A 25,716-nucleotide genomic window follows, 5' to 3' on the forward strand; every position below is an offset into this window, starting at 1 on the left:
TTGGATTGGGACAAGCTATAGATTCTAGGATATGAGTTAGCGAGGGTGTCCTCCCCCCACCACAAATCAGACCAGAATTTGATTATATTACCATCCCCCACCTGGTATCTAACAAAATCAAGAAAAATATCATAGATAGAAGTAATTCCTTTCCAAGGGTTTGATGCTTTGACTCGGTTCAAGTGGACCTTGCTATCCCAACCGTTGGCATGTTTCCCGTACTTGCTCTTGATGATTTTTGTCCACAACGCTTCCATCTCCAAGGGATATCTCCAAAGCCATTTTCCAAGAAGGGCCAAGTTCCTCTCTTTAATATGTCCTAGTCCCAAACCACCAACTTCCTTTGGCTTACAAACCTGCTTTCAGCCTACTAGATGACACTTGTTTTCACCACCCCTTTCCCAAAGGAAATCCCATTGTAGTTTTTCAATCTTGCTTTTTTACTTTGCATGGGATTTGGAAAACCAATAGAAAGTAGGTTGGCAGGTTGGCGAGGGAAGCCTTAGGCCCCGTTTGGTGTGTCTTTCCGCGCGGCCTTTCGACTGCTTACAATTCAGGAAGACCGAAAATCGGTCTATTCCCGTTTGGCACGCAGAAGATCTCGCCGCCAAAAGACGGGGCGCTGAAAAGATGCGGGAAGCCCATTTTGGGCTGATTTCGGGAAGCTCCAAATGAAGCTCCCCGCGTCTTCCGCGTTTTAATCTTGTGTGGAAAGACCCAAAACAACGCACAGAAAGATGTGCGTCTGCCAAATGGTCTTCGGATTGCCCAGATCTTATGTCAAAAACTCAATGCATCTTGTGACCATCAGAGCTACAAGAAGATCTTCTCAAAAAGGTGCGCCAAACGGGCTCTTAATTAGTGTAAGTCTTCCGCCTTTTGAAAGAAAGCTTTTCTTCCATGTGGCCAATCTTTTCTCACATTTTCCACTACCGGGTCCCAAAAACTTTGACTTCTCGGGTTCCCCCCAAGAGGCATTCCCAAATAGGCAATAGGGAGCCTCTCCAACTTACACCCCAACAGCTCCCTAAACCTCTCTTATAGAGGGTCACCAACATTCAGCCCCACAATTCTGCTTTTAGAGTAATTAATGTTGAGTCCAGTCACCATCTCAAAACTCTTTAGCACACTCTTTAAGATGGAAATGTTCTCCCAATCTTCCTCCAGAAAAAGAATAATGTCATCTGCAAACATCAAATGAGAAACCGGAACTGCCTCCATACCTATCTCAAGGCCTTTCAGCAAATTTAACTCCCTCGCTTCTTGTATCAAGTAACTGAGTACATCCGCCACCAAAGTGAAGAGTAGAGGGGAGAGAGGGCACCCTTGTCTCAAGCCCTTGTTTGCATTAAAGTAACCAGTAGGTTCCCCATTAATTAGGACTGAAAACCAAGCAGAGCTAATACACCCTTTTATCCATCTCATCCACCTTCTACCGAAACCTCTCAGGCTTAGAATCTCTAACAAGCAATCCCAATCCACTTTGTCATAGGACTTTTCAAGGTCCAATTTGATTACTACCCCTGGCTTGCCGCTTTGTCTTCTCTCTTCTACACATTCATTCGCCACTAGAATGCTGTCAGTAATCTGTCTTCCTTGCACAAAAGCAAATTGGTTGTTTGGAATCAGATCATTCAGCACCTCCTTTAGTCTGGTCGCCAACACCTTTGCTACTATTTTGTATAAGCTTCCCACCAAACTGATAGGTCTGAAATCCTTAACTTCTAAGGATCCCTCTTTCTTTGGCATTAGGGTGTGATGAATGTTGAGTTATTTCCCATGTTCCCAATGGCTGATAGTAAGAAGTCTGCAAATACCTCCACTAGATCAGACTTGATTGGTCCCAGCAAAGTTGGTAGAAAAGAGTAGGGAACCCATCCGGTCCAGGAGCTCTATCACCATCCATCTTAAAAACTGCTTCTTTAATCTCTTGTTCTTCAAAAGGTCTTATTGTCTGAAGACAAAAACCCAGTAACCCACTGAATGGGTCAGACAGGTTAATGGTTGAACTGTCTGGGTTGACAGGTTGACTGAGTCAACAGTTTTTTCTAACAAAATAGGTTAGATTGACATGGAATGGGTCACTGGTCTGACCAGCTGGGTCAACAATGGCTTGAAAACACCAGTATGGGAAAAAACTTTTCCTCTGTAGGCTGTCTCTAGTTAACACATTTTTCTTAGAACGGCTGTCCACACCAAAAGACAACCTTTGAGGGACTGCTGAGTACCCAGATTTTTGTACTAAGGGAGCTGTTATTGTAGGCTGAAGAACTTAGTCTCTTCAAGAAGGATTTAGACATGATAGAGCCTTATCCAGCCCACATCCAAATCCTTCTGTCACTCAGATTTAAGCAAGGCTTCTCTTAATGGATTTTCCGATAAAAAGTGGATTTTCATTAGCATTGCTGCCATTTCTTCAATTTCTCAATCATTTAAATATCTTCTCATCCTAGGGTTCCATATCACCTGTTAATTCAAAATTTCAAAGCAGTCAATTACCAAAGCATTTCTATCAGTTTCTGCTGTAAGTACTGTTGGGGAAAAATCCATCAGTAAGCAGTCATTGCACCATGGATCCCCTCCAAAATGTCACTCTCAAGGCATTATGAAACTTATATTTAACACCTATTATATACAATAAAATCACTTCCATTATTAGCATGGATGCAAGTAGACCTGCAATGCAATAGCATATTGAAACCAGTTTTATGTGGACTCTCCTAAATGGACAATGTGTCCATGTCGAACACGCATCAAATTCCAACACTGTATGGATTCTTGAGGGACACTCTAGGTAATATTTCCTCTTCTCCTGCATAAATGAACAGAAAATGTATGAGATGAGTGTCATTTTCCCTGTAAAATGTTATTTAGTAACAAAGGCAACATTTTACCCCCATTTTTTGTTGGTATATAATGTTATGATTCATAAATATGAACGGTTTTAATAGTATATACTTTTATATAGACGTGTCTGTGGGTCCACACTTTCTTGTCTTGTTGTGTCGGTCACTTAGACATGCTTCAGCTTCCAATTCCTGTTTTCATGTCATTGCAACATTGATCGAAACCAAATTTATTTATATTTAGAAAGATCTGAACCGAAAAAGCAAGGCAACATGGCTGCATGGTATGCGGAAGGAAAAAACAAACAAAAGACCTACCTATTTGAAGATGATATGATTATAATTCATAAGTTTGAGGTCTTACATATCATAAGATGGTTGCCTTGCCTTGACTAGGCAGACAATCTGAGGTCTTACAGCAAGGTGGGCTCCTAAGGTTGGGGAAGATTCACCTACTGCTGAAGATTTTGTTTTGTGTGATTCACAACATTAACATTTATACCTTGTTATTTTTTAGCATGAATTATGTAGTTAAGATTGACAGGTTTAGGTGTATTGAGGGGAGAGATAAGAGGGTTTATCTCTTACCGACTTTTTTCTTATTGAACTCTTTTTTCTCTATTTAACATTAGTGGAAAGCTGCAGTTATTGATCCGAAAAAAAAGGATTGACTGTGGCTGCCTTACCTTGACCAGGCAAGCAGTCTGGGGTCTTACAGCAAGGTGGGCTCCTAAGGTTGGGGAAAATCTACCTACTGCTGAAGATTTTGTTCTGTGTGATTCACAACATTTAGACCAGGCAAGCAGTCTGGGGTCTTACAGCAAGGTGGGCTCCTAAGGTTGGGGAAAATCTACCTACTGCTGAAGATTTTGTTCTGTGTGATTCACAACATTTAGATCTTTTTATTTACCAGCATGAATTATATAGTTAAGATTGACAGGCCTAGGTGTATTGAGGGGAAAGATAAGAAGGTTTATCTCTCACTGACTTTTTTCTTATTGTACTCTTTTTTCTCTATTTAACATTAATGAAAGCTGCGGTTATTGATAAAAAAAGATTGGCAGGCCTACACATTTTGGGCTGGCAAGATAAGTCAAAACCTAGGTGACAACTGGGCATTGCCTTGGTTTCATAAATAAATAAAATAAATAAATACATATTTATTTAATTTTAGTCATTAGCGGGAATCTCATGCACTAGGCTGCCCTTTATATATTTAATAATTAGTATTACAGAATTACTTGTTAATTATAAACTATTAAAACTACAAAGTAAATCAATAAATCATTAAACACAACAACTTAATCCTGATTTGGAGAAAGAATGACAGGATATTTGAACAATCTCCTTAGTTCAAAGTAGAAGGTACATATAGACACAGAGGGATTAAGGCCCTAATGTTTAGCTCTATATGCACTCATATCAACCCAAAAAAAGGGTTATGGCAAACATATCGATATATAAAAGGGCCAAAGTTACTTATTTGTCACAACTAAAATGTTTACATCCATATGACATGCCTAGTTGCTTGCCTAGGCAATAAAGTGTCGAAATGCCTAGGTGGTTGCCTTAGGCAACAGTTTAGCTCACTATTTCTCAAAGGAGAAATATGGCCAACAAATGCTCCTTTTATGGGAGACAAGGAGAACCAATCTCTCACCCTGTGCATCATATTGACTTCTTGGGGGGGAACTTACTTTGATAAGTTGTTCAATGGATTATATATTAGAGAGAGAGATTTTAAAGCTTATTTTTAAAAAATATGTGTTAACAAAAAAATTGTCTCTTTCTTTCTTTTCTTCCCTCTAGTATTATTTATTTTTGGTGCGAGAACAGGTTTCTTTTCCACTCCATCATTTCATTTTTTTGGTAATAAATAAAAAAGAAAATTTATTAATAAAAGAAGGTAGTACATCTGATAGTGATGAGATATCACCAGAAAACAAAGCTACAAAAGAGAGCGTAACAAACAAAAAGGAGACACTCGATAGAAAAAAGAGTGGTACATAATCCAAACAAAAGGGAAACATTTAAGCCAACTCCAGAGTGTTCCAAAAACCAAAACCGAGATCTTCTTTTGTGATTCATTCAAACTCTGTGAGAATGAGAACCTAGTTCATAGTTCTTTTTCCACATAGTAATGTGATATGCTCCCTTGGTCAAGCCTTCTCTTCAAATGTTCTTCTATTTCTTTCTTTCTTTCCAAAGTTCTCAACAGACAACAAAAGAAATGGAGCTCCAGGCGATCTTTGCCTTGACATTTCCCCTAACATTTGGCCCCTTGGAGAAAATCTCCTCCACTGAATTAGGAGACCACTCATTATTCTTGAAAAGCCCAAGTAGAAGCCCCAAATGAACTTGGAGAAAAGACATTCAACAAGCAAATGATCTCCTCTGCATTCTCACAAAGATAGAATCTTCTAGCTAAGTGAAAACTTCTATTTTGAAGATGGTTCAAAGTCAAAATGCTATCTAACACCACTAGCTAAGCAAAAGCTTCCACCCTTGGGGGGACAGGGTTTCCCTAGATACCTTTCAATTCTGAACATTCTCCATTTGACCTTGACAAAGTCTCATAGAAAGATTTGACCGAACAAACCCATTTCTAGAACCACCACCATTTCATGGGTTAGGTGGTTCCTTATGCTCAGTACCAAAGCATGATTTTCTTAGAATAATTTATTTGCACGTCTCTTCCATCTATCTATTCTTTTTTTTTTTCATAAATTTGTTTACCTGTTTTTGTAGTTGTAAGTTATCATGCAAGTATGCAGGGAAGGTTCAAAGTATTGATTCGTATTGTAGCATATTGTACAATATGTGACGTTTTTAGGGTCATCAAAATATTAAATACTAGGAATCAGGGGGGTCTCTATAGGTTTAAATAGTAGAACCCCTTGTATATCTACTGTGAAAACATTAAACCGAAAAAACAAAAAAGGGAGTATCGAAGTTTGAAACCTTATGATACGCTTTTTTTTTTGTGTATCATGAGTATTGATACTTTGAACCATGTATGTCAGCTTTGTTTTGTTTGAATGTTCACTTAATGAAAATGCTAGATGGTATTAACTCAGTTTTCTGATTCTCCAGACAATGGCAAAGTCTTTTGAGGTCACTGAATTACCAGGTACCACATTCTTGTTTTTGACCGTTCTGTTCTTGCAGATTTGCAATGGTCTCTAATTTTCTTTTGTTTATATTGTATTTTTGTAGTTCGGTCAGCAAAATTTATAGCCAGGAAGCAGTGGGTTGTTGCTGGAGCTGATGACATGTTTATCCGTGTATACAATTACAATACAATGGATAAGGTGAAAGTATTTGAAGCACACACGGACTACATCAGGTGTGTGGCAGTCCATCCTACCCTTCCATATGTGTTGTCATCATCTGATGACATGCTTATAAAGTTATGGGATTGGGAGAAGGGTTGGATGTGTACCCAGATTTTTGAGGGGCATTCCCACTATGTGATGCAAGTGACATTTAACCCCAAGGATACCAATACTTTTGCAAGTGCTTCTCTTGATCGTACAATAAAGGTTTGACTGTAATCTTTTGTTGATGGTGTCATATAGATTTTGTTTCATTGAACATTAAAAATACTATTAATTGACTTGCTATTGTGGTTTGGATAAATTTATCATTCTCTAGATTTGGAATCTTGGCTCCCCTGACCCAAATTTTACATTGGATGCGCATGCAAAAGGGGTCAATTGTGTTGATTACTTCACTGGTGGTGATAAGCCATACCTGATCACTGGTTCTGACGATCATACTGCTAAGGTCTGCCTTATGATTCTTTGTCTAGAGCTATGCATATCTTATATTCTTATTTATAGGTAAGATTAATTTGATGATATTTTGATGATGTCTTGTGTGTACAATCTACTGAAACAGGTGTGGGACTACCAAACAAAAAGTTGCGTCCAAACACTAGAAGGTCACACACATAATGTTTCAGCAGTTTGTTTCCATCCTGATCTTCCAATAATAATCACAGGTTCTGAGGATGGGACTGTTCGAATATGGCATTCAACGACTTATAGGTAAATCCAGTATTTAATTGCAGTGATTTGGTAGATTAGTATGAAATTTCATTTAAAAAGAGAAATCTTTCATAACAATTTTTTATGAACAAGGTGTATGCATTACTCTAGGTCTTTCATTTCTTTCTATAGTGATAATTCTTGCTTTCCGTGAAACTATTTCTATCTGAAGAGGAGCTTTGAGATGTTCCATATGGTCCTTTTTTATTGTTTTTTTTACCTATAATCTGCCTTTGTTTTGTTGTTCTTGATAGCTTTTGGTCAATTGAAACTTCAATCTTAAATCTTTTATATTTTCTTAAATCTTCAATTTGTTATCATATTCATTTTATTTTCTTTTATATCTTTTTGCTTCTATAGTTTTTCTTCTTAGTACTCTTTAATTTATTTAATTTTAAATAATTTGGTTTTTTTTTGGGAGTAATGGAGTAAACTGGCTTTTCTAATACAATGGCAATTTATCAAGTAGGATTACTTCATGGAAATTGATGAGTTTATTAATGGTTATATACACTCATTATGAGCACTTAGTAGTTTTTTAATGAGTTATTGGTGATAGGCTTTCAGTGGTAGGAAGTCTTTGTATTGCTTTAAAGTCATCTAGTTTTCCAAGATTAGAGTGTGAATCTATTGTTCAAATATCTATCTATTTTCCAAATTTATACTTCACTGTCAACTGTGCTATAAATATTTGGTTTTAAATACTGTTCCTATCATGTTATTCTTGTCATTCTTGTACTCTCCATGATCCCCAACAAAAGTTTTATTAGCCTGCAAACAATAACTTAATCTAATGAGCTCTATTTATTTATAAAACAACATCTAATCTGATTATCTGATCTTTTTGTTCAACTTACAGGCTTGAGAACACATTGAATTATGGTCTTGAACGAGTATGGGCCATTGGCTACATAAAAGGGTCCCGCCGGTGAGTGTTTTCCTTTATCTTCCTTTCTTTTTCAATTTGGAATCATAGGAAAAAATGCATAGATTGGATTAAGCATATTCTGTGGTAGTTGCATCCTTATAACTTCACATTTTATTTCAAAGTTCACCTGACATCTCTTTCATCATTTACAGTGTCGTGATTGGGTATGACGAAGGAACAATAATGATAAAGCTTGGTAAAGAAGTTCCAGTTGCTAGCATGGACAGTAGTGGGAAAATCATATGGGCTAAGCACAATGAAATTCAAACTGTGAACATTAAAAGTGTGGGAGCAGATTTTGAGGTTTGCATTCCTACCTTTATCATTTGTTGCATGGAGTATGGGACTCAAAAGGTAATGAGCTTCATTGGTAAACTTGATTTGCTAGCTATGGCACCCTTTCTTTTTCTCAGGTTACAGATGGAGAGAGATTACCTTTGGCTGTGAAGGAGTTGGGAACCTGTGATCTTTATCCTCAAGTAAGGAGTTGGCCATGCATTATGCAAAATTTTCTGTGAAAATCTAAAACATGACTTTATTGTGGTTTCGTTTCCTCTGCATGACTTTCTGCCTTGCATGCTTTTTCTGTTCAAAGTAGTGTTTTCTGGAAGGAATCCAAAGCATGTAAATCCCCTTGTGTGAAAATAAGTTCAGTGGTACTTTCCTTAGTTTGAAAATCTGAAAACCCTCTTTTTTCAAACTACTATTTCCACTGTTCTATAGGGTTTTCCATGTTTTGTACATTAGATAGCATTTGTTCTACCAATCTGGAAAAGAAAATAGGAATAAAGAGAATTTTCTCAAACCAATAAAAAAGGGAGTATGCTCAATGTATTGCTCACTGCATGTGGTATGGCCTATTCTGTTTCACATTTTTTTTTCTCTTCCTGGCATATATTAAAGATTGGAGTTGAGATTCATTTGGAAAATTGAGTTTTGAATGTATGAACTTGGGTTTCTTTGAGGGAAGTCTGTCTCCAAGTCTCCTAGTGGAATCCAATTTTTCAAAATACTTTTTTTTTTGCAAATTCTCAAAATACTTCAGATTGCTATTTCATTCATAATAAAACATTTAAATAGATACAAAGACTCAAGAGACCCAACGCATTGGGATTCAAATCTCACTAGTCCACTACCACTCAATAACCTCCCACATTGCACACAACTACACATGCTTGCCCTTCACGTAAGATGTAATCACTTCCTATTATCTTTCTATCATCCATACTGAACTCCTAATCCTACTCACTGCCCATTTACCCATAATATTACTAAAATTACAATATATGCCATTCCATGATATCCCATGATCAGTCCCATGGATCACAATGTATGGTATGTAACAGTTCTTGTGAGTTGTGACATGATAAAAATCAAATTAATAAGAAATTAATGATGTTTTTGTGTCATACAAGGTTTTATTTCTGACCAAAAGATTGTTTAAATGTCTGCTATTGTGGATGGTTAGTGGGGTTCCAAAAGCCTTGTAATCATTAACAAGGAAAAATAATGATGTTCAAAATGATTTTAAACATCGAGTCAGGCATATTTCATATTTTGTACATTTTATTCTGAAATGAAGAACATTTATGTCATACAAGGTTTTATTTCTCAGCAAAAGTTTGTTTTGAATATCTGCTGCTGTGAATGGTCAGTGGGGTTTCAAAAGCTTTATAATCATTAACAAGGAAAAATGATGACATCCAAAATGATTTTAAATGTTTGAGTCAGACATATTTCATATTTTATATGTTTTTATTCTTAAACGAAGATAATTTATTTGGGGTTCCCAAAAGCTTTGTGATCGCTAACAAGGAAAGATGATATTGTCCATAGTGATTTATTAACATTTCTAGACATCTCATTATTTTGTCTGAAATATGTGAGCTTCCCAACTATTTATACTGTCAACATTAGGTCTGTATGTGGTTGTTGGATGTGAGGTTGGGGGTGTTTCTAGCTATCATAATGTCCATGTAATTAGATGCCTAACTTATTATTCAACTTCTTATACACTTTTTCATTGTTTATCCATCTACAATTGATCTAAATGCATGACAAGAAACGTACAAGGTGAACTGTACTCATAGCTTATCCACCATAATGTCCATGTAATTAGATGCCTAACTTATTATTCAACTTCCTATATACTCTTTCCATTGTTTTCCATCTACAGTTGATCTAAATGCATGACAAGAAACGTACAAGGTGAATTGTAGTCATAGCTTTCTGGTACAACTGCTAATTGGTTTTCTTTTTTTATTTAAAAATTTTTGATTTCAGAGTTTAAAACATAATCCCAACGGGAGATTCGTTGTTGTTTGTGGGGATGGTGAGTACATCATATACACAGCTCTAGCATGGAGGAACAGGTCCTTTGGATCAGCATTGGAATTTGTGTGGTCATCAGAAGGAGAATATGCTGTTAGAGAAAGTACATCAAGGATTAAGATTTTCAGTAAAAACTTCCAGGTTCAGTTACTATCTTGGTTTCTAATTTTTTATGAATGGAGCTTCCTTGAGCAGTTACTCAAATGGCAATGTTCATTTATTGCAAAAAGTCCAACTTAGTGCATGGTTATATGCAAATCTAATTATTCTGCCTTTTGCTAATTTGGGTAGTAGCTGACTGAGGTGATATTTCAGGAGAAAAAGAGTATACGACCTACATTCTCTGCTGAGCACATTTTTGGTGGAACTTTACTTGCAATGTGCTCAAATGATTTTATTTGCTTTTATGATTGGGCTGAGTGCAGATTGATTCGCCGAATTGATGTTAATGTGAAGGTAATTGTTAATTTCAATCTAATAGATTACTTGGTTTCTTTTTCTCCCTTTATACCTGCCTATGGTGGTAATTTTTTCTATTGTTGGTTTCATCATTTCAGAATCTCTATTGGGCTGACAGTGGTGATTTAGTGGCAATTGCCAGTGATACATCCTTTTACATCTTGAAGTATAATGTAGGAATGATTGCAGCACAGTTATTTTGTTTTGCTTTGGTGACTTTATATCCAAATATGTTAGCATAGGTGCTTTGCGTTACAGAAACTGAAGTTAATTATTTAATATTGGCAGCGGGATACTGTGTCGTCTTATTTAGATAGTGGAAGACCAGTAGATGAAGAGGGGGTTGAGGATTCTTTTGAGCTCCTCCATGAGACAAATGAGCGAGTCCGGACTGGAATATGGGTTGGGGATTGTTTCATTTACAATAACTCTTCTTGGAGATTAAACTACTGTGTTGGTGGTGAGGTATACTGGATATCTAACTTCCTAGTTTCCAATAACTTTGCAATGTATTTCATGGATGATAATTATCTTTTGTTTTTCTTCCAATGATTTAGGTGACTACCATGTTCCACTTGGACAGGCCTATGTATTTGTTGGGATATCTTGCAAGTCAAAGTCGGGTGTATCTTATAGACAAAGAATTCAAGTATGCGGGGCTTGAAAAATTTCCCTTGCAAAGTTGGTTATACTGCCATTTTTTTTTATTATTGATCTCTCATAGTTTGTAACTCTTTCCAATGCAGTGTTATGGGATACACCTTACTTCTCAGTTTGATTGAATATAAAACTCTTGTGATGCGTGGAGACCTAGAACGAGCAAATGAAATTTTACCCTCAATTCCAAAGGAGCAATACAATAGGTATCAAATGATTGTGTGCCAAATGTAGTTCCTGTTCGTGTGATTGAAAATGAAACATAAACAATTGTGGTTATCAAACTTGATAGCTCAGAGATTCTTGGTAGCTATTTCAATGTTCATTCTTTCATTTGGTAATCTCTGTTGTATTTCCTTATACTGAGTTAGCATATATTTATCTGCATTATATTCACTATTTTCAACTTTGCTTCTTGGCAAGAGCTATCTTGCCAGCTGGATCTCTCCTCCTTTCCCTTTCCATTTATATGATGTGCACGGAGAGAATGCTGTTAAGTCTATGTGAACCTATGGAGAAGATTACATTTCTGTCATTAATGCTTATGAAGTTATGATAGGGCTTCCCGAATCATAGAGTTGTTTGATGGCATTATTATTAAGGGGAAATAAAGAATTAATTCTGATAAATGCAGGTGTTATTCTGAGCTTATGGATTTTCTTGTAGTGCAAACTCTCCAATTTTAACCACTATGATGTTAAAACCAGTTCAGCTTGTTTCTACAGTTCAACTACCATGTTGCCAGGTTCCCTCTTTTGTTGCTGTCTAGTTCGTTGAGTGCAGGCTCAACTAAACTAAGCCTTGTCCCAACTATATGGAGTTGGCTACATGAATCCTATACCAATGTTCTGCTCTGTTCGGTGTCATATTCATTGTTAAATTATGGGCTATTAAGTCATTTCTCACTACATGATCCATGTCCTTTTTGAATGGCTCTCAGCTCTTCTAGACCCTTTAACTTGTAATGGATAAGTTCTTCCCTGGTGACTGGTGCTGTAAATGGTCTTCTCCACGCTTGACCAAACCATCTTAGACTACCCTCATTTTCTCACCTGTTGGAGCTACTCCTAGGTTCCTTCAAACGATTTCCTTGAACCCATGTTTTAAAAAGTGCAAGCTATTTGTGGTCATGATTTTGCTGATACATAATGGTTTCTTTTGTTTTTTGTTAGAGTCAACAACTTCATTTGCCACATTAAAATTGTGGCGTGAACCATGCTAATACTAAAATTATAATGCAAAATCTAGAATTCATTCTGAATTTATAATATTTTTTCTTGGAGTATTCATACATGGTTTAACATCCTCAGTTAAATTTCTCTAGATGTGTTCTATGTTTCATTTTTGTCTTTCCATTTTGTATTCTGATTCTGATGTTGAGGTTTTATTTTATTTTCCTATCAAAAAAAAATGTTGAGGTTTTATTTTGCTGTAAGAACCTTATTTATGAAATTTCTCTTAGACTCTGATGTGCATATACTTTTCTTTTCTAGTGTGTCTCGTTTCTTGGAATCTCGAGGTATGCTGGAGGATGCACTGGAAGTAGCTACAGATCCTAATTACAGATTTGATCTGGCCATTCAGCTTGGGAAACTAGAAGTTGCAAAGGTAGGTTCTATTTAATCTTATGCGGCTATGCCTCTGGAGCCATTGGGTACCACTGCATTCATTTGCTTCCTGCTTGATGTTTAACTTCTTTGGTTCTTTCTTTGCAGGCAATTGCCACAGAATTACAGAGTGAAGCCAAATGGAAGAAGCTAGGAGAATTAGCTATGTCCACTGGAAAGGTATTCTAATTCCCTTGAGTGATTATATATATATATATATATATATTCTTAAAAATTTCAATTAGTAGATTTTAAGCATTTCTTTCTCCCGCACCACATGTGCACACTCACATATGTGCATTTTCACACAGACAATTGGATTTTTGTGCCTTCTTAAAAGTGATAAATGGCCAAATAATTTGTTCACAAAATCTGAAAATAGACAGAAATGCTGTTCTTGCTTCTAGTCTATGGTCACAATGTATTCTTTTCCTCCTTATCCAAAGGAAGTAGAAAATTTTCAACAATAATTGGATCTAAACTTGATGAAGGGAAATTCCAAAGTACTTAATAATGTTAGTGTACTGATGATTTATGTAAACAATGTATGTCTGTCAGTTGATGCTCATTCAATCTGATTTCACTTCCTGGTTCTCATATTGCTTCATTTCTTGTGTGCAAACTACTTTTTTCCTCGCACACATTCTTTGAAATGATCTTGACTAGTAGAAGATCTTTCTTGATGATGCAATTGGTGTATTTCTTCAGTGAAATTTACCTTTGCCTGAAAAAAAGTGATGTGAATTGAACATGAGATTCCTCGATGCAATTTATTGTTTGCTACATTTACTTAGGTACTGGGTTTCTTGATGCAGTTAGAAATGGCTGAGGAATGCCTACAGCATGCAATGGACCTAAGTGGTTTATTGCTTCTCTACTCCTCTCTTGGAGATGCTCAAGGAATATCAAAACTTGCATCTCTTGCTAAAGATCAAGGAAAGAACAATGTTGCATTTGTTTGTTTATTCATTCTAGGGAAATTGGAAGAGTGCCTCCAGCTGCTAGTGGAGAGGTAATTCTTTAGGTCATTTTTATTGCCTTGAAAAGGAAATATTTTTGCAATTATATTTGTTTGACTTCTTGGATGATATCCTTACTTGAGATCCCTTGCAGTAACCGGATACCTGAGGCTGCTCTTATGGCCCGTTCCTATCTTCCAAGCAAGGTCTCAGAGATAATTGCACTCTGGAGAAATGACCTCAATAAGGTTATCCTGATATTAATATGTTTATCTCTATGTTTTTAATTTTAAATATTTTCTGTTAAGTGAATCTGATCAGGAAGGATAAAGGGCACTTTGAATCTTGTTACTGGAAAGATGTCAATTATATCCCATTTGACTTGTTTTGATCATTTGACCTTGTTAACAGGTTAACCAAAAAGCTGCAGAGTCTTTGGCGGACCCTCAAGAGTACCCTAATTTGTTTGAGGATTGGCAGATTGCTCTTGCTGTTGAATCTATGATTGCAGAGAAAAGGTACATTTCTGTAGTTCCATTTACCTTTCTTTCTCACTTAATGTTTTGATTTGCAGTTTTTCTAGCTGCTTTGCATTTGCATGCCATGTGTTTTCTTTCATGTAAATCATGTCTTAATAATAGTGCAACTCCCTTTTTTGCTAGAGTTGGAAGACTTTGCCATTGTTCTTGGTTTATTCTTACCAAGGGTCCCAAGAACAAATATTTAATTGATTTACTCTTATTCAATGTTTAGCAAAGAACTAAGCCTTTTATATTTAACACCGGAACTTATCAACATTAGGGGGTGAAACTTGGGTGCGTTGGTCTGGATTTAGGGCAAACCAGGGCCTAGCACCGAGCCCTGGAGCATGGGCCTAAGTCTGGAACCCAAGGTGAAAACCTGAGTTGTTCAGTCCAAGCCCATCCTAAGCTAAACACCACAGAACTCAGGCTAGGTTTGAACCTGGGCAGGTTGGTCAGATTTGAATGTCTTCATGTTTTGTACTTATTTCATTTGGGTTTTATAACTAGAACTAGAGTAGAAATAAAATATACATGTATTTCATTAGACAATGCACACATACACGTGTGTTTATGTACAGATATGGTTTTACAAAAAGGCCATTGCCCAATTTTGGTCTTAGCTATCTGGGGTCCTGGAAGGGGGACTGTAAGGACATAAATTTTGCCTTTTTTTTCAGACAAAGTGGCTGCTCTCAGTTTTTTTACACAAATGGCACATGGCATGCATAGTGACTGCAAAAGACACGGGATAAATATATTATGGGAAGTTGGGTGTACTTGGGTTGGGTTGCGCTGGGCGTGGTTCAGACTCGGGCTGCCTGAGGGCCCTAAATAGAGGTCAAGTATGAGTTTTCAGGACTGGGCCTAACCAAGAGCCTAAAAATCCAAAGGCCAACCTGTGCAAAATCTTGGATGGGTTAGATTAGGCTTTAGTTGGGTTGGGCCCACCCAAGTTGCATCTCTAATTAACATGCAAGTATATTACAAATTTACATAAACTAGGATTTCTAGCTTGAGCGCTGAATTCATTAACAATATGAACACCATGCATTATCATCATCATCATCATCATCTAAGCCTTGTCGCAACTATGCTCAGCTACATGAATCCTATTTTGCCATTCAGTTCTTTTCAGTGCCATATCCATTGTTAAATTATGGGTGCTTAAATAGTTTTTGTTTTCACTTAGATTCAATAGAGGAATAAAAGAGAAGGAGGGGATAAGAGAAGAGAGGAGGAAGATTGAAGAGCCAAAAATTAGGGCTGGTGGTGCCCCCAATAGCATTTATAGGTACGTGACAGCAAACATAATAAAATGTTAGAATTGCAAATATACCCCTATAACACTATCTAATAATAAAAACAAGAAAAATAAGACTAATAATGGATTGGCAACACTCCCCCTCAAGTTGGGCTGTAAGTGTCAATCATGCCCAACTTGTCACACAACTCATGCGGCAAATGTCGAAGTCCCTTGTAAGAACATCAACAAGTTGTGGAATATCCACTAGTAGACTTTCTATCATCCACAACACCTACTCAATCTACATCTGTGTAAGCTTCAACCTGTATGACTATGTTTTTTGAACAACCTAACGACCTAGCCCCTAGAAACTTTTTCAAATACCTAAGTACCCTTTCAACAACTTCCAAGTGTGGTACTTTTGGAGAGTGCGTAAATTGGCTCAACACCCACACAACATATGCAATATCAAGGCGTGTTATTGACAAGTACACCAACCTTCCCACCAACTCTTGGAACTGTTTCACATCGATAGGAGTATCGACTGGTTTTGCACCTAATTTTCCTGTGTCTTGCAAGAGGTCTGGGATGTACTTCCTTTGAGACACAAAGATACCCTTTTATCTTAGAGTTCTAATCACTTGTAATTGTGATATCATCTACCATAGACTATCAACATTGCAACCTTTCCTTGATTCCTCTTGACAAAAAGAGTTTGGTTAAACTGGCATTGTCTATAGCCAATTTGTTGAATAACAATATGAAACCTGCTAAACCAAGCTCTAGGGAAATTCTTCAACACATATAGAGATTTCTTTAGTCTACATACCTTGTCCTCACTGTTGCCTTTGGCTCGAAAGTCAAGTGGCTGAACCATATACACCTCCTCCAGATCACCATTCAAGAAAGCATTCTTCATGTCAACCTGATGCAATTCCCAATCAAAACTAACAACTAGAGATAGGAGAAACGCATAGAATTCATCTTTGCAACTGACACGAAGGTCTCTACGTAATCAATGCCATACACCTGTGTGTAGCCTTTTGCCACCAACCTTGCCTTGTACCTTTCTATAGTCCCATCTACCTTTTGCTTCACGGGAAACACCCATTTGCATCATATTGGCTCCTTCCCTTTTGGAAGATCCACCAATTCCCATGTATTATTCTTATGGAGGGCATTAATTTCCTCCTCCATAGCATCTGTCCATTCAGGGTAAGACAAGGCTTTTGCAACACTTTTAGGGATGGAGATACTATCAACGACAAACAAGAAGGCATAATAAGAGGGTGAAACATGATCATAAGACATAGTGGGTAATGGGGTGCTTAGTAGTGCATGACCTGACACCCTTTCTATGGGAAATGGGAATGTCAAGGTCATCCACATCATCATCAACAGCAATGGGAATAGAAGAGTCAACGGGGATGAAAGTACCTAGCTGAGGGCTTACCTCTTGAGAATATGATGGCGTTGGATGCAAAATATTTGGGAGCTCCATATCCTTTTCTACAATGCTTCCAAAGGAAAACACGAAAAGGAACATGGTCTGGGATGGAAGATGCATCTATTGAAGTTACTTCTCCTCTACACAACTCTCCCCTTAAGAAGTGGGATAGAAAGGCTCAAACTCAAAGGAGACATCCATGGAGATAAAATACCGACAAGTAACTAGGTCAAAGCACTTATTACCCTTATGAGTAGAAGGATACCTAAGGAAAATACAAGGAATAGACTTGGGTTTCCAACTTACCACGAGAAGAGGACATATCATGAACAAAGGATTGACACAAATAGGAATGGAGAACAAGGGAGACTGAGGATAGAGTAGTTGATGTAGGGGGCTTACAATTTAACACTTTGGAGAGCATATGGTTAATGACATAGGCAACCACAAGTACAACATCCATCCAAAAACGTTTTGGAACATTCATGTGCATCATCATACCACTAACCACTTCAAGAAGGTGGTGGTTCTTCCTTTCTACGAAACCGTTTTGTTGTGGTGTCTTGGCATAAGAGCTACAGTGCAAGGAACCGTGTGATGCAAAAAAACTCAGATCATTGTGGAAGCATTCTTTTGCATTATCAGATTGAAACATTAGAACCTCCACATGAAACTATGTAAAACACCATCTATTGAAAATCTTTTACAATTTTCGGAACTTCATCTCTAGTAAGCATAGGAAATATTCGTGCGTAACGAGAAAAATCATCAATTAAACTTATAAAATATCTATAATCACCCTCAAAGGTTATAGTAGTGGGTACCCAAACATATGGATGCACAATATGAGAAGGAAATTCTGATCTTTTATTACTATAAGAAAAAGAGTTTCTACAATGTTTGCTAAGTTGGCATGTTTGACACTGAAAGTTGGGCACTAGACAAGACTTGACCAAGTTAGGAAACAAGTACTTTAGCAATTCAAAAGAAACATGACCCAGGCGATTGTGCCACAAAAACACATGGCTCTTATTATCTTGACTCAATTGCCTACTTGAATCGAATGTAGAAGCCGAGAGACTAGCTTTATTCTTAAGAATGTAAAGGCCATCCACCATGCTTTCTCTACCAATTGTCTTTGTGGGGGTTAGATCCTAAAAAACACATGAGCAAGGAAAGAAAGTTACATTGCAATTTAAAGAGTGAGTGATACTACTAATGGAAAGCAAGTTCAGAGGAAGCTTAAGAACATGAAACACTGCTGGTGTGAAAATTTTAATAAATTCTCATGCAACATAATTCACTCATCAAGTGATTGAGTTTTTATTATTTTAGGTAAGGCCCATTCAGGGAATCATACAGATTGTTCCCCTTTATTACATCTCCACATGAAAGTAGAGAGCACTTTTTGATTCTGACTTGGAGAAATGAATGCATAGAACAAAAGAAAAGAACAATAGGGTACTTACAAAGAACTTTTCATTTGCGTTTCTTTTACATCAAGTGTACAAGAATGAGAAGAAGGAAAAAGAAAATACAATTGAGAAACTATACAACAATATATTTCTCTTTTCTTTTTGATACAATGGAAATTTCCTTCTCACTCCTTTCTTCACAATAAGCTGCAGTCAGATGAAATTCCGACTGTAGACAGCCTTAATCCTTGGATTTTTGCATATAAAAAGGGAACTGTAGTCAATAAAACTGAATATTTGATTGTAGACGGTTTTTATCCCTATGATCTTCATTTTCATTTGGAGGGAACCATAATCAGCCTTGAGAATTAGATTGTAGATGGTTTAATCCCTAACTTTGTCTCGAAAAAGGGACCATAATCAACCAAGTAGAAGCACCTGGTTGTAGATGGTTTATTTCCCTCTATTTTCTTTCTCCAAAGTTAAAATAAAAGAGAGAGAAAGAAGGATACATAGCAGGAGACATATATAGGAAGTATTCACAGAGGGCTTTCCTTTTTCTACTTGTATTAGTGAGACTTTTCCTTCCCCGCCTTCCCTTGAGAACTTCTCTTTTCTTCTCTCTTTATCTTTGCTTTTCTTAAGGACCTCTTGAGATAATTTTCCCCGAAGAGTGTCTCTGTTCCTCTCTAACTTCCCCTTAAAAGGAGCTTAAATAGGGAGTGGGTTAGTTATGTAACTACCTCCTCCTCCTAGGTGAAGGATACCTGTCCCTCCCATTTAAAGAGAGGGAACTCCCATATGGGATACTTTTTTATAGTTTTGATGATTTGGCTAGCTGCTAGCAGAATAGCCAACCCACTTATTTGAGTTATAATTTATTTAAATATTATTTGGATTAAAAAAATGCTTTTAACAAACACATTAAAAAGGGTCAAGTCGTGGGGGAGAGATATCAATCCCTGACCTGCAATGAAAGAGAGTGAACCATCTGCAAGTCTCACTTTATAGCTCCTAGACAGAAGGCTATAGGATTGGAATAAATTGGATGTACCGGTCATGTGAGGCCCTTGAGTCAATAATCCAGGGAGAATCAAAGGCAGAAGTAGAAACATGGAAAGTAGAGGCTGCATTATTTATTGTAGGCACAAAAGAAGAGTAGGGGTACCAACTGTACTATCCATCTGATGTAATGCCTTACATTAGGATTCCAGATGATCCCTAAAAGATTTGATGATGTCCTCCTTAGGCTCAAAACCAGTTTGATGCTACTGAGAATTACTAGTAGTTACACTTCAGTTTGAGAGTAATTAGCCGCAACATTTGCCGCACTGTATTTCCCCCTTATTTGGCTCCTGGTTCTTAGTTGCCCACTTGGGCTTCCCAACAAGATCCCAACAAGTTTCCCATGTGTGTTTGGGATGACGACAATGGGTGCACCACAACTTGTCCTTGTCATCATTCCTCTTATAATCACCTTTTGACACCATTATTATCACCCTTCACTGCTAGAGCAATCTCCTGCTCCCCCTTGGTTGTAACCATCACACTCCTTAGTCCTACTCTCTGACTGTATAGTGGTATATACTTCCTAAATTGACAGGAGATCTTTACTACCCAAAATCTGAACACGGAGAGGCTCATGCACTGGATTCAGACCTAATAGGAATGCAAAAAGTCTTTGTTGACAAATCAACTTTTTGTAAGCCATTGCATCATCATCATTCTTCCACTCGATAGTTTGATTGTGGTCCAACTCCTTCCAAACCGAGATAAGGGCTAAATAGAAAGCAGGGAAGCTATGATCACCCTACTTTCAGGTGGAGGATTCAGCCTGTAACAGATAAATATTGGCATAATACCTCTGCTCAGAATAGATGGATTTTGCTTGCTCCTAAATCTCACATGCGGTATCAACTCACAAGAAATTCTTCCTCACCTCCAGTTCCATAGCAACAAGAAACCAGGACATAACCATACTATTCTCCTGGTCCAACTATCATGTTCAGCAGTTCCGGATTTAGGTTCTTTCACTTTACCATTGATGTAACCAGCCTTTGCCCTAAATGTAACATAAAGCTTCACACCCTTAGACCATTCCAAATAATTTAACCCATTCAGAGCAATGGACAATTGGGCATAGGAAAACTCATGCTGTCAAGTCCCATACTGGATGTTCCTTTGAAAAGAAAGAACCCTGGAGGAAGTTGAATATTCAGTTTCCATTGCAGTGATCACCCACACTAACAATCGATCGCAAAGAAACCCTAGCCAAACTGCTGTAACTGTTACTATGCAGGCCACACAGCTCAATCACACCATGAACAGACCACTACCAACCCACAGAATACATCTGGTAGTGACAGACAGCAACTACCTGCTAAACCAGGAATCTACGATCCACTGCAGAACCATAAACGAAGCACACACCTCGAGGAAACACAAAGAGACAAAAGTCTAAACCAGTCCGATGTAGGTTCTTTCTCCTTTACAGTCCAAAAAAATGGGAAAAAAAACGCAAGAAAAAAAGTCGATCTGCAATTTTTTACATCCCAGATCACTAGATTGCCACTCTGATTCCATGTTTTCACTTGGATTCAGTAGAAGAATAGAAGAGGAAGAGGGGAGAAGAGGAGAAAGATTGGAGAGCCAAAAATCAGGGCTGGTGGCAACCCCAATAGCATTTATAGGTATGTGATAGCAAACATAATAAAAAATAAGAAGAATTACAAATATACCCCTGTGGCACTATCTATCTAATAATAAAAACAAGAAAAATAAGACTAATAATGGACTGACAACACTTATTACTTCTACCCAAGTACTTTTTGATGTGCCCCTGGCCATTCTAGCCCCTTCAATTTGTAACAGACCACTTTTTCTAATAGGTGCTGTAAATGGATGAACACCAAAAATATGTACAACTTTTTTTTATCAGTTACTGTTGAAATTCATTTATGAATAATTTCAGTGAAATATACTTATCCTAGGTAACACCCACTAAGAGAGGTAACCTTCTTACAGATACAATTTATGAAGCCCATAATCCTGGTTTACAATTCCCAAAACAATTCATTTCTATTTGCCCCTAACTTGGCAAAGCCAGCAGCCATGTTGTTTGCTGTCCACGGGGTCCGTATATATGTGCAACTTTTCCAGCTATTGATTTTATTTTAGATACTTTTTTTAAGTTCTTCCCAAATTGTAAGTTGTGCCATAATTTCATCTCCAATCAAGTCTTCATGGTTTCTCATAAGAAGAACAAGAAGGTATTCAGCTTTTGTATGGGACTAATGAGTTTATGAAGGGTATCTATTAATGCATGTTCACATGAAGTAGCTTTCAAATTGAGGGGTTTGGTTATGGGTTTCAACTTTCAAGTTTGTGCCAAAAGGATTTTTCACTATAAAAAAATGCAAGCGATAGTAAAATCTCAATGGTCATCTCAAGTGCCAGATACTGTACAGGAAAGCTTTATTCTTCTTGCAGAAGTCTAAATCTTTACTTGTTTAGGTTTATCTCTTAAAATTTTCCCGCTAGACATATACGACCACCTTTGCAGGTTGTTTTTCCTCGAGAACTTTTTCATCATTTTTGTCTGCAAAAATATGAATCTATGTCATTTTTTTGTAATTTTCTTAAAGACAAATGATTGTTTCTGCACTTTCAAAAGCATGTAGAGCAATTTTATTTATTTATTTATTTGTTTTATATGGTAGTGGATATATCTTGGATAAGTGTCTGAATGTGTTGAGTGCATGCTAAGTAGCACTTTTACCATTTTGATTGATTTGTTGTCATTGTTTAAGGGGCGCGTATCCTCCTGCTGAGAACTATCTAAGCTATACTGAGAAATCAAATATCAACCTTGTGGAAGCTTTCAAGAGCATGCAAATTGAAGAGGAAGAATCACAACTTGAAGAAAATGGAGATTCTGGTCATGTGGTATGATCTACATACCCTTTTCAAGCACAAATTCATGATTTGTAAATTGTAAATGTAAATCAGGTATCTCTAATTTTTATACTTCAGACAATGCATGATTTGTTTATTTGTTCTTTTCTATTCCAGGTTGTGAAAGAAAATGGAGAAGGCCAAGAAGAACCTGTCGAAATGGATGCTGATTCTACAGATGGTGCCGTCCTTGTTAATGGTAACGAGGTTGACGACGAGTGGGGTACTCCATCAGCCTAAAAGCTATTTGGTTGGGCAAGTGTGAAAATCCAAAAATTGTCTCTGGTGATTAATTGATTTTCTTCAATGTGCCCTCATGTTAATCCTACTTTCTTCTTTTTCTGCTGAAGCACATAACTCTCATTTTCACCCACTAATTTTATTCTTATTATTTTTGTTATTATCATTATCTATTATCTGCTCATGTCCTCTTTTCTTTTTATCATGGACATACCTGTGATACAGTGCTGCAGTTCATTGGTTGGCAAGTTGTCCACCACAGAGAAACCCGATGGAAGTTCTTCTTACTTTTAGAGGATTGACCCCTTTTACAGTGGAAAACCTGTTGCCTAATGTAACACAGCACCCTATTATCAATAATAATAATAATAATAATAATAATAATAATAATAATAATAATAATAATAATAATCAGAATAACTCCCATTTTGATCAGTAGTTCAGTACATCACCCTATTGTATTAATATATGCTACCAGATTGTAATGGTTATGGATAACGATTCTAGGAGTTGTGAGTTTTACCAAAGCTAAACTTTGGAATGTCAAAACCAGAGTGTGTAATTGTCTGCTCTTCTCTAAAGCGATCAAACAGAGTTGTAGTCATTACAGGGGGTACTTGATATTGATAGACAAAATCTAGTAGTATTTAAACATGGTTTCCAGGTTACAAGCTTAATAATCAGCTTCAGATTAAAAGCTTTATCCAAAACCCCTTGATTGAGCAATTTACTCTAGCTGAGTTTCCTCTGAAAAGGAGATTAAGGAGAGCTCCCAACCTTTGAAGTTAATAATTTTCTTGCTATTAGCTTACATGTTCTATGGTTCTAATTAGAGCCTTCTTCAACATGTGAATGATGGGAGAGGCTGACTTTCCACATGTCATTTGACTTTGTACCACTGTTGATTTGCACTATTGTGTTCTCATCATGGAGTGTCCCTCCTGAGCCCTAAATTAATTTAAAACTCTGTGCCATAGATGAGTTCCAAGCAGGTCTGATGAGACAAGTAATAGCTGTTTAGGATCAATGCTGTCATATAAAAATGCCCACGATGTTACGATCATTTCTGAAGGCCACTCTTCTTTTGGCCGACTTTTACTTCCAGGAAATTGTGTAAATAATTTACCTTGTGTGCTTTTTAATCATGGTCAGCTTTGGTCATTTTCTCATAGGAAGAATAATAAAGTAAAAATACTATATTATCTGTTTTGCCCATTCTTCTCATTTTGTTTGTTACAATTATTAACCTCAACAGTGAAATCTGGAATTATTTGTGGCATTTGTGTTAATTTTCTGATTTTGTTTTGATGTAGAACTTGTGCTGATCTAAGCATCTTAACTTGAACTTAATATTTGACTTTATTTTCTCACAATTGAAACAATTTTATATGGCAATTTGGATTTAATGATGTTTCATGTGTATGACTAAGTTTGTTCTTGTTGAGATGACAGTACTTGCGCCATGCCACTAGAGGTCTCATCTCATCAAGACAGCCGGTTCCAGCTGTTATCCACCCTCTTCTGAAGGTGAGAAAAGTCTCATATAAACTAAATTTGTCTTTAATCTTCTATTTTCTCGCTAGATCAGTTATGTTGATCTTCTTTAAGAATTATGGCATTGGGAGAATTCAGTGACCTCATCCTAGTTTTGTAAAATTATTTTTTACTTTTTTATTGGAGTGGATTACATTCAATGTAATGCTCCTTGGCCCGAAACCACCCCCATATTTGATTGACCTCACTAAGGGAACTGAGAAGATTCTCCTAATCTAATATTCCCTGGTGGCATATTAATAAAGTTATCCATGAGAACAGATAACTTACAAAAAGAAACTTATTTCCTGGATTATTTGTGTCTAATTTGTTTTTTTTTTCTTCTTTTTTTTTTTTTATCAAAGTGATGCCATTGATGGAACTCATTGGTGGGGATCCATATACATTTCTGTGGTATGTTTATCATTGAAACAAGGAAAACATTGTCATAACACAGGAAATCTTAAAAACGAAAACATGATAAATCTTGCAGCGGTCATGCTTGATGCTACTTTCTCAGTAATTTGGTAAAGCATAGTATTTCAGTGGTTGGTTTGAGAAAAAAAGATGCATCTAGAATGAACTTAAATAAGTGAATGCTGTCATTGCTACAGGATTAATTGATTCACAGCCATTAATTTCTCTTGCCAATCGTTTAATATAATGATAATAGGTAGTTCTTAATTCTGTTGCTCGATGGTTATAGTGGCTGCTTGGAGAGCTGTGATACAGACAGATCTTTGACAACTAAAGTGTGGTAGCCAACGTTATTTGCAAATGCCTGGTGTGTGTCTTGTTGATGATGACCACCCAGGTGCTGCACCGTGCACCTACGAGATAAGGCCATTAATTTTTCTTGTGCTGTGTAGGATGGGGGGATTGAAATTTTCTTACCCTTCTTGGGGGCGTTTGGATGGCTTTAGGATTTTTATGTCATTGATAACTTTTGGATCACTTCAGATGTTCAAGGTTGTTGATTTATCTCCATTTATTCTGAGGTATCAAATTTGCTTGAATTAGAAGGGATGAAGTTATTCAAAATGCCAGGGATTGTGTCTTAGTTGCCTCTCGAGTGGTTGAACTTCCTTCCATCCCATGGCCCCCCTGGTTGTTGACTTCAATTCCTTGCTCTCTAGTTGTCTCATTCGAATAGGATTACTTCCACTTGAGGATTACAGCTGGATTAATACATGGCGTAGGACAAGGATTCTCGGTGGGACCTGGGATAGGTGTCACGGTGGACCCATCTTAATTGTTTTTCTGCAGTGATTATAAGTTTGATTAGGGTTGTAGCGATTCCACGTTTGCCTCTAGTTGTTTCTCGTTTGTTTGTTTACTCTCTCTCTCTTTGTCAAGGCTCCAATGCATATATTTATTTAAAGATTCCAAGTATACAACTGGATCGTTCTCAAGGAAGAGTATTCCCTTACGACATTCTCCAAAATAAAGTCGAAGGAGGAAAAGGGAAAAGAGAACGATTCTCTAGTCATTTGTGGATAAAGCACCGTCTCTTTCTTTTTAACT

The 25,716-nt window shown here is 37.0% G+C and overlaps 1 protein-coding gene across 3 annotated transcripts in view; it reads left to right on the forward strand.

The window, feature by feature from the left end:
* The window catches only part of LOC148869224 (coatomer subunit beta'-1-like), a 30,425-nt gene that overhangs the window by 4,290 nt on the left and 419 nt on the right, over positions 1 to 25,716 (forward strand). The window contains exons 5-25 of one of the 3 annotated variants that reach the window (XM_088972999.1): positions 5,940 to 5,976; positions 6,063 to 6,388; positions 6,501 to 6,632; positions 6,747 to 6,895; positions 7,755 to 7,823; positions 7,976 to 8,126; positions 8,237 to 8,302; positions 10,107 to 10,295; positions 10,470 to 10,610; positions 10,712 to 10,786; positions 10,902 to 11,078; positions 11,171 to 11,262; positions 11,360 to 11,476; positions 12,764 to 12,878; positions 12,986 to 13,057; positions 13,693 to 13,889; positions 13,991 to 14,084; positions 14,248 to 14,354; positions 22,275 to 22,410; positions 22,537 to 22,674; positions 24,112 to 24,186. In XM_088972999.1, coding sequence (XP_088829125.1) covers positions 5,940 to 5,976; positions 6,063 to 6,388; positions 6,501 to 6,632; positions 6,747 to 6,895; positions 7,755 to 7,823; positions 7,976 to 8,126; positions 8,237 to 8,302; positions 10,107 to 10,295; positions 10,470 to 10,610; positions 10,712 to 10,786; positions 10,902 to 11,078; positions 11,171 to 11,262; positions 11,360 to 11,476; positions 12,764 to 12,878; positions 12,986 to 13,057; positions 13,693 to 13,889; positions 13,991 to 14,084; positions 14,248 to 14,354; positions 22,275 to 22,410; positions 22,537 to 22,659 — 2,565 coding nt within the window. In that variant the 3' untranslated portion in view covers positions 22,660 to 22,674; positions 24,112 to 24,186. Of the gene's footprint in view, positions 1 to 5,939; positions 5,977 to 6,062; positions 6,389 to 6,500; positions 6,633 to 6,746; positions 6,896 to 7,754; positions 7,824 to 7,975; positions 8,127 to 8,236; positions 8,303 to 10,106; positions 10,296 to 10,469; positions 10,611 to 10,711; positions 10,787 to 10,901; positions 11,079 to 11,170; positions 11,263 to 11,359; positions 11,477 to 12,763; positions 12,879 to 12,985; positions 13,058 to 13,692; positions 13,890 to 13,990; positions 14,085 to 14,247; positions 14,355 to 22,274; positions 22,411 to 22,536; positions 22,705 to 24,111; positions 24,187 to 25,716 lie in introns of all 3 variants that reach the window. The other 2 variants (XM_088972998.1, XM_088972997.1) reach the window with 2 other exon arrangements.

This window comes from Nelumbo lutea, chromosome 2, assembly GCF_056320005.1.
Source record: "Nelumbo lutea isolate HS-2025 chromosome 2, American lotus-T2T, whole genome shotgun sequence".
Taxonomy (NCBI): domain Eukaryota; kingdom Viridiplantae; phylum Streptophyta; class Magnoliopsida; order Proteales; family Nelumbonaceae; genus Nelumbo; species Nelumbo lutea.